Genomic DNA, 15,063 nt, shown 5'->3' with positions numbered 1-15,063 from the left:
AAAAACAGAAAATCACGTTGTATGATTTTTAAATAATAAATTTGCATTTAATTGCATGAAATAAGTATTTGATACATCACAAAAATCGAACTTAATATTTGGTACAGAAACCTTTGTTTGCCATTACAGATACCAAACGTTTCCTGTAGTCCTGGACAAGGTTTGCACACACTGCAGCAGGGATTTTGGTCCACTCCTCCATGCAGATCTTCTCCAGAGCCTTCAGGTTTCGGGGCTGCTGCCGGGCAACACGGACTTTCAGCTCCCTCCATAGATTTTCTATCGGGTTCAGATCTGGTGACTGGCTAGGCCACTCCAGGACCTTAAGATGCTTCTTACGGAGCCACTCTTTAGTTGCCTTGGCTGTGTGCTTTGGGTCGTTGTCATGCTGGAAGACCCAGCCACAACCCATCTTCAGGGCTCTCACTGAAGGAAGGAGGTTGTCAGCCAAGATCTGGCGATACATAGCCCCATCCATCCTCCCTTCAATACGGTGCAGTCGTACTGTACCCTTGGCAGAGAAGCAGTCCCGAAAAAATGATGTTTCCTCCTCCATATTTCACGGTTGGGATGGTGTTCTTGGGGTTGTACTCATCCTTCTTTTTCCTGCAAACACGACGAGCCGAGTTTAGACCAAAAGGGTTCAATTTTGGTCTCATCCGACCACATGACCTTCTCCCATTGCTCCTCTGGATCATCCAGATGGTCAGTGGCAAACTTCAGACGTGTCTGGACATGCACTGGCTTCAGCAGCGGGACCTTGCGTGCGCTGTAGGATTTTAATCCATGACGGCGTAATGTGTTTCCGATGGTTTTCTTCGAGACTGTGGTTCCAGCTCTCTTCAGGTCATTGACCAGGTCCTGCCGTGTAGTTCTGGGCTGATTCCTCACCTTCCTCATGATCAGTGATGCCCCACGAGGTGAGATCTTGCATTGAGCCCCAGAACGAGGCAGATTGACCGTCAACTTGAACTTCTTCCATTCTCTAATAATCGCTCCTTCCATTTTCTAATAATCGCTCCAACAGTTGTTACCTTCTCACCAAGCTGCTTATTTTCCTGTCGCCCATCCCAGCCTCGTGCAGGTCTATTATTTTATCCCTGATGTCCTTACACAGCTCTTTGATCTTGGCCATTGTGGAGAGGTTGGAGTTTGTTTGTTTGAGCATGTGAACAGGTGTCTTTTATACAGGTAACAAGTTCAAACAGGTGCAGTTACTTCCGATAATGAGTGGAGAACAGGAGGGGTTCTTAAAAAAGAACTAAGAGCCGAAATATTTACTAGTCGGTAATGTATCAAATACTTATTTCATGCAGTTAAATACAAATTTATTATTTAAAAATTATACAATGTGATTTTCTGGATTTTTGTATTAGATTCTGTCCCTCACAGTTGAAGAGAACTTATGATACAAATTACAGACCTCTACATGGCTTGCAAGTTGGAAAACCAGCAAAATCGGCAGTGTATAAAATACTTGTTCTCCCCACTGTATCTCAGAGTAACACATTTAAGACAGTTTACATGGCGACTCTGCGACACCAAGACGCAATGACTGTGTTTGGAATGTCCTCGCCTTCATATGGTGTCGGCGAAAGCGGAAGGCGAAGACGCAAACCACTGAATCTGGGCTCCAAAGTGGAAGGATTCCATTGAGGGAGATTGGGGGGGCTTGCTCTGCATCCACATCAATGGAAAGCTCCCGCGCGGACAACGTCAGAAGTCGCACACGTCACATTGGGCGTGCGCAGCAGTGCTACTAAACATTAAAAGCTAGGGTTGACGCAAACCACTGAATCTGGGCTCCAAAGTGGAAGGATTCGATTGAGGGAGATTGGGGGGGCTTGCTCTGCATCCACATCAATGGAAAGCTCCCGCGTGGACAACGTCAGAACTCGCACACGTCACATTGGGCGTGCGCAGCAGTGCTACTAAACATTAAAAGCTAGGGTTGTCCCAATCCGATATTTGGATCGGATCGACCGTCATTATTGCGCAAAAAAATGCGCATCGGTATCAGATTGGCTGACACGGAAAAATTCCGATCCAGACCCCCGATCCAGTTTTTTTGAGTGTTTGTGTTTTCCAGTGCACCAATTTACATAATCCATTCCAGTTTTTGCTTTGGTTTCTCTACAATCCGGTCCGCATTTTACAGCACACCTTCATTTTTTTAAAGCCTTGGTACAGTTGTTCAAGAGCAAAGAACTGATGCTGAGTTAATAGTTTATTTTCCACGGAGATTGTTTGTGTGTTTTGCTTTTTTAAGACAGTTTACAATATTATTTGCACGTTTTACTGACTGAATATGCCGTTTCTGTTTGTTATTTATAATGTTTTGTGTTTATCACTGAATAAACAGGTCAGTTTTTTGTTACCAACCATCCATCCATCCATCCATTATCTTCCGCTTGTTCCGGGGTCGGGTCGCGGGGGCAGCAGCTTTAAAGTGATCCTCTAGTTTTAAGACAAGTAATTCTTAAAAGATACATCTTAGTATGAGTTATAATAATTTGACATTAAATCCCTCTTAATGTTTTCGTTTTAATAAAATTTGTAAAATTATTTTAACTGATTGTTCGCCATGGTTGTTGACGTCGCAGTGCTGTGACGTCACAAATCCCACTGCCGGACTTCTCTCGACTTCAGCGTGTCATTCATTAGCAACATCTCGTCAGTTCGTCCCTTCCAATTTGAACCAGAGCGGAAAAGTGAAGAGCAGGACAGCACTGTCGGTCGTTCACAAGACGAGCAGCAAAGGCGAAATGCAGAGCAAGAAATACCTGATGAGGCAAGAGTTGGGCTAAACTTCTGGTGTACTTGCGGCAAGTGCATCTCGATGACAACGGAGCGAGAGAGCGTATGTTGTCGAGAACTCAGGTTTTTGTCAGCAGATCTTCAAGGTGAGTTATTGCGTCATCAAACTCATTCCAATATAATTGTGTAGATTGTTAGCATCCAGAGCTGTCGTATGCTTTACATACAGTACAGGCCAAAACACATTGGCATTCGTGCCTTTTTATTTTCTTGACCATTGACATTATAAACTCTCACTGAAGGCAATAAAACTATGAATGTGTGGCGAGCTAAGGAAGGATGCGGAGTATCAAACCACGGAGCTAATCCGCGTTGTTTTATTGACATTTAGGCTGCAAGAAATAGCAATGTCTGTCTGGCATGCGACCCGCGGAAGGTAACAGTTATTTCCAGCTGTTCCCTTCACAAAGTACCCCCCCCCCCCAACCACACAACGTGCCAACATAATTTCCGCCGGTGAATTCTGTTATAACTTGCTACAATGCACACGTGTGTATTGTGTACTTAGAAAAAAGGTGAAATAACTAAAAATGTGTGATATTCTAGTATCTTCAAAGTAGCCACCCTTTTCTCTGATTACTGTTTGGCACTCTTGCCATTCTCGCGATGAGCTTTCAGAGGGAGTCCCCTAAAATGGATTTTGACTTCACATGTATGCCATTCCGGCGATGAGAATTTATTGCTTTATCAATGGGGTTGGGACATTTGTGTTGCATTGAATGAATTGCATTGGACGTGCTTTGATCAGTTTGAGTGGCAGCATCACTCATATTAGCTGAATACTGAACACACACTGCCTGATGAACTGACAGTAGAGGTGAATTATTAGCTTCCTCTGTGACTAGCGGTACGCCCGAAGGTTCGCCTCCCGCTGTAGCGACAGGAGCGGCTTGGGTGCTTAAGAGGGCGGCCAGAGTGTCTCGTCCGTCTCGCTTCATTGCGCGCATTTCACTCGATATCCGAGCAGGCTGAGGCTTCTTGTGCGGGAAAATAGTTGCAACAGCATTTGGTTTTAGTCTGCGCTTATATCTAGCCACTCCGGTGAGATCTTTCATTAGTTGTCATCTACTAAAATCCTCAAACGCGGTAGGAGAAAAATGGCGACAACAAAGCCTTGGTTGTTTGGGAAGATTTGCTTGTCTACAGGCATTTTCCCAAACCTTTCTCCTCTTCTTGTCAACAGGAAATTTGTGGAGACTCGCATCACTCTCCTTGTTTCCATTTGACTCGAAATTGCATCCATAAGCAGCACATCGTGGCATTTTACTTCGCGAGTTAAGCCAGTAATACACAGTTGTTGTACACACGCTACACGATTGGAAAAATATCATCTACGTCATCACTCCGCGCCCGCAGAACATGGCGCCAACTATCGGTCAAAATATGCACTAAATATTATAAAATATTTCCATTGATTTAACATTTTATGTGTTTCTAACGACATATTTTAATACAAGAGAACAATTGTGATTTATTACAGCCTACATGTCTTTAAAATCGAGGATCACTTTAACAGGGAAGCCCAGACTTCCCTCTCCCCAGCCACTTCAACCAGCTCCTCCGGCGGGATCCCAAGGCGTTCCCAGGCCAGCCGAGAGACATAGTCTCTCCAGCGTGTCCTGGGTCGTCCCCGGGGCCTCCCGCCGGTGGGACATGCCCGGAACACCTCTCCAGGGAGGCGTCCGGGAGGCATCCGAACTAGATGCCCGAGCCACCTCAGCTGGCTCCTCTACGCGGAGGAGTAGCGGCTCGACGCTGAGTCCCTCCCGGATGACCGAGCTTCTCACCCTATCTCTAAGGGAGAGCCCGGACACCCTGCGGAGGAAACTCATTTCGGCCGCTTGTATCCCGGGATCTTGTTCTTTCGGTCACGACCCAAAGCTCGTGACCATAGGTGAGGGTAGGAACGTAGATCGACTGGTAAATCGAGAGCTTTGCCTTTCGGCTCAGCTCCTTCTTCACCACTACGGACCGGTGCAGAGTCCGCATTACTGCAGACGCCGCACCGATTCGCCTGTCGATCTCCCGCTCCCTCCTACCGTCACTCGTGAACAAGACCCCAAGATACTTGAACTCCTCCACTTGGGGCAGGATCTCATCCCCGACCCGGAGAGGGCACGCCACCCTTTTCCGACTGAGGACCATGGTCTCAGATTTGGAGGTGCTGATCTTCATCCCTACCGCTTCACACTCAGCTGCGAACCGCTCCAGTGAGAGTTGGAGGTCACGGCTTGATGAAGCCAACAGCACTAAATCATCTGCAAAAAGCAGAGATTATATGCTGATGTCACCAAACCGGACCCCCTCAACGCTTCGGCTGCGCCTAGAAATTCTGTCCATAAAAATTATGAACAAAATCGGTGACAAAGGGCAGCCTTGGCGGAGTCCAACCCTCACTGGGAATGAATTCGACTTACTGCCGGCAATGCGGACCAGACTCTGACACCGGTCGTACAGGGACCGAACAGCCATTACCAAGGGGCTCGGTACCCCGTACTCCTGGAGCACCCTCCACAGGATTCCCCTAGGCACACGGTCGAACGCCTTCTCCAAATCCACAAAACACATGTAGACTGGTTGGGCGAACTCCCATGCACCCTCGAGGACCCTGCCGAGGGTGTAGAGCTGGTCCACTGTTCCACGGCCGGGACGAAAACCACACTGCTCCTCCTGAATCCGAGATTCGACTTCCCGACGGATCCTCCTCTCCAGCACCCCTGAATAGACTTTACCGGGGAGGCTGAGGAGTATGATTCCTCTATAATTGGAACACACCCTCCGGTCCCCCTTTTTAAAAAGGGGGACCACCACCCCGGTCTGCCAATCCAGAGGCACTGTCCCCGATGTCCACGCGATGTTGTAGAGGCGTGTCAGCCATGACAGCCCTACAACATCCAGAGCCTTTAGGAACTCCGGGCGGATCTCATCCACCCCCGGGGCCTTGCCACCGAGGAGCTTGCCAACCGCCTCAGTGACTTCAACCCCAGAGATCGAAGAGCCCACCTCAGAGTCCCCAGACTCTGCTTCCTCAAAGGAAGGCGTGTCGGTGGAATTGAGGAGGGCTTCGAAGTATTCTCCCCACCGACTCACGACGTCCCGAGTCGAGGTCAGCAGTACACCATCTTCACTATACACAGTGTTAATGGTGCACTGCTTTCCTCTCCTCAGACGCCGGATGGTGGACCAGAATTTCCTCGAAGCCGTCCGGAAGTCGTTTTCCATGGCCTCAACGAACTCCTCCCATGTCCGAGTTTTTGCCTCGGCGACTGCCGAGGCCGCAGTCCGCTTGGCCAGCCGGTACCTGTCAGCTGCCTCCGGAGTCCCACAGCCCAAAAAGGCCCGATAGGCCTCCTTCTTCAGCTTGACGGCATCCCTTACCGCTGGTGTCCACCAGCGGGTTCGGGGATTGCCGCCACGACAGGCACCAACCACCTTATGGCCACAGCTCTGATCGGCCGCCTCAACAATGGAGGTGCGGAACATGGCCCACTCGGACTCAATGTCCCCCACCTCCCCCGGGACAAGGGAGAAGTTCTGCCGGAGGTGGGTGTTGAAACTCTTTCTGACAGGGGATTCTGCCAGACGTTCCCAGCAGACCCTCACAATACGTTTGGGCCTGCCAGGTCTGGCCAGCATCTTCCCCCGCCATCGGAGCCAACACACCACCAGGTGGTGATCAGTTGCCAGCTCCGCCCCTCTCTTCACCCGAGTGTCCAAAACATGCGGCCGCAAGTCCGATGACACGATTACGAAGTCGATCATCGAACTGCGGCCTAGGGTGTCCTGGTGCCAAGTGCACATATGGACACCCCTATGTTTGAACATGGTGTTCGTTATAGACAAACCGTGACGAGCACAGAAGTCCAATAACAGAACACCACTCGGGTTCTGATCGGAGGGCCGTTCCTCCCAGTCACGCCCCTCCAGGTCTCACTGTAATTGCCCACGTGAGCGTTGAAGTCCCCCAGTAGAACGAGGGAGTCACCAGAGGGGGCGCTCTCTAGCACACCCTCCAAGGACTCCAAAAAGGGTGGGTATTCTGAACTGCTGTTCGGTGCATAAGCGCAAACAACAGTTAGAACCCGTCCCCCCACCCGAAGGCGGAGGGAGGCTACCCTCTCGTCTACCGGGGTAAACCCCAACGTACAGGCGCCAAGCCGGGGGGCAATAAGTATGCCCACACCTGCCCGGCGCCTCTCACCATGGGCAACTCCAGAGTGGAAGAGAGTCCAACCCCTCTCGAGAGGATTGGTACCAGAACCCAAGCTGTGTGTGGAGGAGAGTCCGACTATATCTAGTCGGAACCAACCATTACCAACCATTGTGTGTTATTCAAACCCACCAAATTCAGGTGGCGAGTTGTTATCAAGAGTACTAAAATCCTTTTCAACATGAGTCTGACAACTAAGTAAGTAGGCTAAATAACTTTAAACTTTAATACATGCTCAGATAGGCCGGCATCGGCATCGGCCAGTATCAGTATCGGATCGCAAGTGCAAAACAATATCGGTATCGGATCGGAAGTGCAAAAACCTGGATCGGGCCATCCCTATTAAAAACATCCAATATGGCGGAACGTCGGCTTTAATTTACATTTTTTAGAATATTTTTAATTTAAACATGTTGAATGCTTCCATTTTTGTGCCTTTTGGAGCAGATGAAAAATGCCATTGCATGGAGTGGGCGGGTATATTGTCTTCTGGGTTGAGGAGGTTGTTGGGGTCAAAGTGCATCATTGGCTTTCACCTTGTAAATCTGCACTGCCTCGTAGCGCCTTGCATGAATACTACATTGTTATCATGGGGAATTGCGACTTGTGAATTGTCTGGAGACGAAACCATAAATATGCAAATTTAAAATTTTTCATAGTCTCGGAGAGTCACCATGTAAACGGCCCCTTAGAGCTGTATTGCAATACAATAATACTGTTAAACAAGTGATATTTGGGCTTAAGGTTATCATACCGTCAGAATCTCATACCGGCACATGCCTAGTTCAGTGTAACAAAACGTTTACATTACATTACTCCTGTTGGGTCTCACCTGCTCATTGTCCTTGATGTGGGAACCTTCAGGGATGGCGTCGACTCCCTTCTCCTCTCCTGTACGTCTTGATGCCTCTATCAAGAATGCCACTACTTTGTTTTCAGGTACACACTCGGGGTTCCATAACAGTTGGTCGTCATTTTCATAAACTACTCGAAAAATTAGCAGAAAGAGGAGAGATTCAAATTCACTTCAATACAATCACGAGAGCTCAATTTTTAAACAGCTTTACCTTTTTCATTATCTTTATATTTACACAGGCCAGTGGGCGTTTCTGCTTGGTACATAGACCCCACCATGATTTCCTGTTGGAATTTTATTTTTTAAAAAAAGTTAAATCAGGTGAAAGTCAAATTGGGAATTTAAAAACAAGTGGTTCTGTCAGGAATAATTTAAACCTTTTTCCAGTCTTCAGATGGAACATAATCCTCATCTTCCTCTGACTCTTCCTCTGCATCGTTATTACCTGACAAACATCCCATTTTATTATACTCCATACAAAAACGCATTCATTTGAAGGGGAAGAGACAACATACTTTCAAAGTACTTGTGTTTCTGCGGCCGAATAAGTTCCGACGTGCCGAGAACTCGTACAGAACGCGCATGGCCATCGGCGGTCTGCGGGGCCTCGTCCTCCTGCGTCGCAGAGTTCTTTACGACTTCTTCATCCTGAAAAGGAAATCGAATCATGACTTTACAACGCTGTTTTGCCGAGATGGTACCGAGCAGGTCAACGCACTGCATTTCTTTTGAGCTCGCCAGTGCCTCTGCTGCTTTCGTCATTGTCCATCTCGTCATCCTCGTCCTCTTCTTCGTCCTCTTCTTCGTCCTCCTCATCGTCCTCGTCTGCAGGCGACGCGCCGCCATAACCATAGAGACTCAGGAGTTCGTGGATGGGCATTTCTCCTTCCTAGAAGGCGACAATGTTGTTTGCAATAAACGGGCAGCAACAAAAAAATAAAGACCGGGCACAATCTGGACACTTACACGTGCAAGATCTTCAATCTCATTAGCGTTGGCTTCATCGGTTGCTTCCAGCATTTCCTCCTCTTCCATTGTGCGTTCGTCATCAAAATCGTGGACGAGCATGTCCGCCGATGGATCAAAGTCACGGTCGACGGAACCCCCTGAGCCTCCTAATTAGGCAACATTGAGACAGATTTATTTATGACAGAGGAATTCAAGTTGTCCAATTTTTTCAGCTTTTACAGTTTCTTTTAACTTAGACAAATGGCAGTAAGAATGGGCCAATAACAGATTTAAAGGTATGCTGAGGTTTTTAAAAGTCAATGTATCAGACACCATTGAAACACGTCATATTGTTGATGAGCTATTTTTGGAGTATTAACACAAAATATACACCGGTGGCCAAAATGTGGGTTCGACCTGTTTCACTGGAATCACAATACCAAAATTGGAAGTTGCATTGACCCAAGCAAATATCTTGGCAGCATTCACTTCTCTTGCTACTAGAAGCAACATGTCCAGTGAATGAGGCTTTGTTGGCACAGGACAGCTATTATTATTACACGTGATGATTCGATTACGATTCATAGATGATTTTCACTCATAACTTTATGACAGCCGCTCGTTGCCAAACGAAATTCAAGACACGTCTGCCACCCGGACACAGTTAACAGACGCACGCACAACGTTATGATTGATGCTCCCAGTTACTGGGAGAGAGAGTTATTCCTTTTTAAAAGACTGGAAAATAAATTTGTGTATGAGACAGGCAGGAACAGGAGACGGTCGTGCTTTTGCGCGCAAGTTATTTTTTAGAGCGAGAGGGGAAGAGAGATAGTTCGTTGCTCCTTGTCTTTCCAACTGTCCAGCAGTAGTTCTAAGGCATTTCAATTGAAAAATGTCCTGGTGAGTTGCTAAGACCTGTGTGCGTCTATAAGAGGCGAGTACACGAACCCTCTTGTATTGTTTAGCCTTTATTGTTGTTGTTTTTGAGATGTTAATAGTTAGCGCCAAGCGCTAAGCTAATTAGCTAATTCGCTAACGTGTATTTCATATGCAGAACGTATAAAACCATGATTTAGTACAGCGGTAACCAGGGGTCGCGTTAACCGAATATTTTCCGTCGTTGACCGGTTTTTTAAAACGGTGACGGAAAAAACTGAAGTCCGTCCGTCATTTTGACAGGTTGCAATTCACACCCCAGACCACAGGGTGGCGAGTGAGCATATTAATTAGCTATTGTCTCTCTTAATGCATGACGTCGTTGGCTATTCTGTCAGAATATTGTAGCGTCACCGGGGTCTGGCGGCGGCACCGTGATTGACACATCAACGCGAGGTTCTTATTGGTGCACCCGGTGTGCCAGCGCATTATCCAATTGGTGGACTAGATTGCCGCCTGTGTATAGACCCCAATCACATGACGTCAAAACTCCACCCCCCTGACTGGAGCCGCCAAATTATCCGTCAGCTCGTCTTGTTTACACATTACCGCTAAGTACATGCCTCCTATTACGGCGTGTTTTTCTGCTCGTTAACATTAACAATAAAAATGGTGAAGGCGTGTGTGGCGGTTGGTTGCAGTAACAGAGAAGATAGACGGAGAGACTTGAAGTTCTACCGTATTCTGAGAGACCCGAAGTGGAGAGCGAGATGGACTGCTGTAATTCGACAAGAAATCTGGGCACCAAACGATCACCACAGACTATGTTGTAGTCATTTTATATCTGGTAAGATGCATTTAATATATATTTAGAAGATTTTGGGCTGACAACCACAATTAAGATCATTGTGTGACGTTGGTGATTGGGGTCTATATAGTTGCCTCTTTTTCTTTGGGGGTGGAGTTGTTGTTTTGTTGGTGTTGTTGGCGGTAAGCAGAGTAAAAAGAGGGAGAAAAATACCACGACTTCCGTGTCTAATTTTTCGCCGCCAAGCAAGCGTTACAATATTAATTAAAAATGAATGAAAACTAAATACTATTGAATATGTCATCATTATCGTTTTAAAAATTTAAGTGACGGGTAAAAATAGATTATGACCAGATTTTTATGACCCTGTCAGTCAAAATGACAGACAAAGAAAATGTCTAGCGCAACCTCTGGCGGTAACACAAAAAACATGCTCATTTTTTATTCCTCATCACTGTCCATATCTTTTTTGAAGGGCAGATTTTTCTTGAGGAAGATCAATTAATCCATATGTTCATGTTTAAGTAGACTGCATTTCGTGGAAACAATATGCCGCCCTTTCCACCATTGTAGTGGGTTATTTTTCAGGGTTAAAAACTCACGATCTCCGTACCGCTCCACACTTACACAAGCTCTGTTCCATGCGAACATATTTGGCTGCCTTCATCACTTCAAAGTCCGACTTTTGTTTTCCTGGGTGCATTGAAAATCAATCGCTGCACTTCGCTGGCGTCGGTGATCACACTGTCCATTGTTTTAGCCTGTTGCTTCGTTGCCACTACTAGTTTCGTTTTGGGTTGTGAAGAAAATGCTATGGAGTGTGCGTTGCAGTGGTTTCGTTAGCTCTCGCGTTGTTATGACACGCCCGTGACGATCAGGTAATGACGGCGACTAGTAGCAGTTCTGCCGAAATGCATGGGAAGTTAAGGCAACCACGACTGTGAGTAGTGCTTGTCCATATTATATCATGCGTGCGGTCTCAATCTAAGTGCGCTGTGTGGTGATTGACACAAGCGCAGCATGTGAAGTAAAAGCTAAATCATTATCATATTACGCAATGCATTGAACTAGGCATTACAAGCCGACTCATGTGCTCGCGATAGCCGAATTCTATCTCTACTATCGGTTCATTGAATATTTAATGGCTAATTACTGTCGAATGGTAACATTACTATCGATACATCTGTATCTCTCACCTGTAAAACCGGATATCCGGTCGTATCGGTTTATCGTTCTAAAGCTTACTGGGAATTGGAATGAGTTTATCACTGATATCACAAATTACATGCGGATAAAGTTTAGAATGGCGGGCGCTCGCGATGCAAGCGGTGAAAAAAAGCGGACCAAAATGGTAAGAGCCTGGAATTACTTGAAGGAAAATATAGAGAGTGCCACTGAGTGTACTCTTGCTAAGCTGAGCTCACATACCCGCACGTCGCACGTCGGCTATGAACGAACACTTGAAGCGCCGTCACCCAAGTGAAATTTTGGAAAACAACAAGAAACAACAAGCTAGCACAGTGTTTTTCAACACTAGTGTGCCAACAGTGCCATGAGAGATCGTCAGGTGTGCCGCGAGAAATCGAGCGGAGGTGCAATAAGAGGGAAGGAATGAGTAGGTAGAGAGCTCTCGGTTGTTGCAGATGAGCGAGGTATTGTTCGTGCCTCGTCCAAGAACTGCTCGGATTTCTAGCTATCAGCGACCTTGTTGTCCGCGACAATGTGGACCCCAACACGTCTACTTCACATCATTTGGTTAGACTCGTCGTGTGTCGATATACTCAAAAGTGTCCAAGAAAAACACTGGCGGATTGTAAGTCCATACAACTTTCTAATGATTTTTTTTAATTGAAATTGCCTTTATGTGCGTCTTATCAACTTGCATCTTTAAGTTTTTTCCCCACACGTACTTCATGGTTTTAATCTACTCTGCTGATGCTCCTGAAAACTGTAGATCTCGACATCTCTGTGCACAGCATGCAGATTGTATTTATTAGGATCATGGAAGCTCCCACTTGGGGGGGAATATATATATATATATATATATATATAGTATAATAAAATTTTTAATGGAAACAGCACTGCCCTGCTTACTATAATCCATGACTGCACTAATGTTAGTTACTTTATATTATAAAGTATTATTGTGAATATACATATCGTAGTATACTATCAAATTAATACTATATATTTAAGTTTTGTGACTATGACTATGTGTGCCTTTTATTCAAAATAATTGTGGTAATATTTCAGTGTGCCCTCTGCTTTATCTATTTTTAAATTAAAACAAAAGTTGAACAGTTTTACCCTTCCCCAAAAAATGCGGAATGCGCACCAGAATTAGCATCTGAACTCACACAAAGTATTCTGAAAATGATTGTCCGGGACATTGCAATTCATTTTAACATTTATAACAATATAGACATACCACAAAAAGAGCAAGAATTGTTTTAACTCCTGTTAAAAAGGTTAAGTTACAGTGTTTCCGTTTACATTTTTTGCACTAGTTAATGACAGCAGCATTTGACCTCATTGTTTGTGATTTATTATTGATATTTATGTAATTTATTTATAGAGGTGGGAATCTTTGGGCACCTAACGATTCGATTACGATTCAGAGACTCCGATTCGATTATAAATCGATTAATGTCGATGCCCCCCCCATTTTTTTTTTTTAATATGTTTTGTATATTTGTTCCAAAATTGTTCAAAAATCCTCTCAGGCTAAATAAACCAAACTACTATTTTAGTATCAAGTTACCGGTTAAAAACAGTAAATTAAATACTCAAGTCCCCATTCTGTATCAGCAGCTTTAAAACTACATTCAATTAATTTAATGTTGTGAATCAACCGTTAAAGTTGTAAAATTGCGCCCGTTATTCCATAATTTCCCTCATGTCTACTTTCGACATGTTAAAGTTTTAAAACTGTTTCATCATTTAAAGTTAGATTCAAGTCAAGATTTTGCCGATTTAGGGGTATTTTAGATAAAAAGTAATTAGGCTCTCTATAACAGAGCCTTCTAGAGAAGTCTACTGCTTTAAGATGGTGCCTGTTTACTAGCGCGGGAAAGTGTCATTTCACACTAGTGTAGATATATGTGATATCTACCATAGCCGTATGTTGCCGTATGTTTGTAGCAACTACCAACTGGGCACTGTTTGTAGCGGCTGACGGCCGCAGTCAGGTATTATTGTTTTTTTTTTTTTTTACCTAGCGACATTAGCTGCACATGATATTTACTCTCGGTCCGTTCCTCATTGCGTCCCGAAGACCGCGCTGACTGCGTTTTATTTCCGCTTTACCTGGTATAATTCAATAATCGGAATTTGGATGTTTGTGAATCGTTCTCGAATCTTCCACGGCCGAATCGCGAATAATCTAAGAATCGGAAATTTTGCACGCCTCTATTTATTTATACGTTAATAAAGAATTTAAGTGTTCCAAAATGTTTTTTGTGAATTAATAAGCTCCAACAAAAATATTCATTATTAAATTAGGAAACAAACAAAAATAATAATTAGATTAGTCGACTAATCGTAAAAATAGTCGGCTGACTAATCGTGAGGAAATTAGTCGTTTAGGACAGCCCTAGTCCAATCCATTTTAAATTGGACCTTTACCTCCCAGTAAAACTGGATTGGACGTCTATCACTGTCGATTGCAGCTAAACAAGTTTAACACATTTTTAAAAGGTCTGGCTTCAGCAACAACAAATAATAATAACAATAATAATAATAAACTTAACATACCTGGGCTTGAATTCCCAAGGGAGGACTGCAAGGAAAGACAAATGTAGTGAACACTAAGAGAAATCTCACAAGAAATTTTCGAACAATACGCATTATTTTTGCCAAACGACGGAAATGAGTCCACTAAAAAGCGCGCCTGCCACTAAATGGTCCGTGAATACTGCCACCACTTCCTGCTAAGGCTTTTATTGTATAAAAACATGGAGCGTAAAAAAATCGTAATTTAGTTGCATTAAAAGTGCTTCGTGTGCGTTTTCGGAACCAAACTCCTGAGTAAGTTAAACGCTAATTCCATTTAAATACCCGCCAACCCTTTCAAGTTCCGCGTGCTAACAACGACACTACCCGCACATAAACGGGAGGGAAAATCACCCTTTAAAACGCACACGAACACGACACCCCGACGGTAAATTTTCCTAGAATAGCTCGTGCAGGAAAAATGAACAAAACCGCAAAGTCGCTAACGCCGCAGCTAACGCTAGCCAAATCCGAAGTTTACTAAACACGTCAATATAAGAAGAAATTAGAGAGATCTGGAAACGCGAGCGACGTGCTGATGGTTTGACGTATTTCCAACGAATAAAATACACGACGTGAATAGGCGACTGAAAGCATTAATTTTGGCTAAACATATTTTGGTATTTTTCCGATTATTTACTTGACTTTCTTACCTCCGCCATGTTTGCTCTCCTGCAGGGTCACGCCAGTACCCGGATGGAAAACCCCGCCCACCTGAACTCCAGAACCCAACAGAACCGTCAACGACTGACGAGCGAGGTGCGAGTCCGACCC

General features: G+C 45.0%; 1 protein-coding gene across 2 annotated transcripts in view; it reads right to left on the bottom strand.

The window, feature by feature from the left end:
* The window catches only part of mier1b (mesoderm induction early response 1b, transcriptional regulator), a 24,788-nt gene extending 9,725 nt beyond the window's left edge, over positions 1–15,063 (bottom strand). For both annotated transcript variants that reach the window (XM_057857820.1, XM_057857819.1), the window contains exons 1-8: positions 14,943–15,063; positions 14,272–14,296; positions 8,850–8,998; positions 8,602–8,772; positions 8,399–8,531; positions 8,261–8,328; positions 8,095–8,167; positions 7,860–8,011 (exon numbers count right to left, since the gene is read on the bottom strand). In XM_057857820.1, the coding sequence (XP_057713803.1) occupies positions 7,860–8,011; positions 8,095–8,167; positions 8,261–8,328; positions 8,399–8,531; positions 8,602–8,772; positions 8,850–8,998; positions 14,272–14,296; positions 14,943–14,951 (780 nt within the window). In that variant the 5' untranslated portion in view covers positions 14,952–15,063. The remainder of the gene's footprint in view (positions 1–7,859; positions 8,012–8,094; positions 8,168–8,260; positions 8,329–8,398; positions 8,532–8,601; positions 8,773–8,849; positions 8,999–14,271; positions 14,297–14,942) is intronic.

The sequence above is a fragment of the Corythoichthys intestinalis genome, chromosome 14 (assembly GCF_030265065.1).
Source record: "Corythoichthys intestinalis isolate RoL2023-P3 chromosome 14, ASM3026506v1, whole genome shotgun sequence".
Lineage (NCBI taxonomy): Eukaryota > Metazoa > Chordata > Actinopteri > Syngnathiformes > Syngnathidae > Corythoichthys > Corythoichthys intestinalis.
Note: the sequence above shows the minus strand (reverse complement) of the source record. Positions and strands in the feature narration are given on the sequence as shown.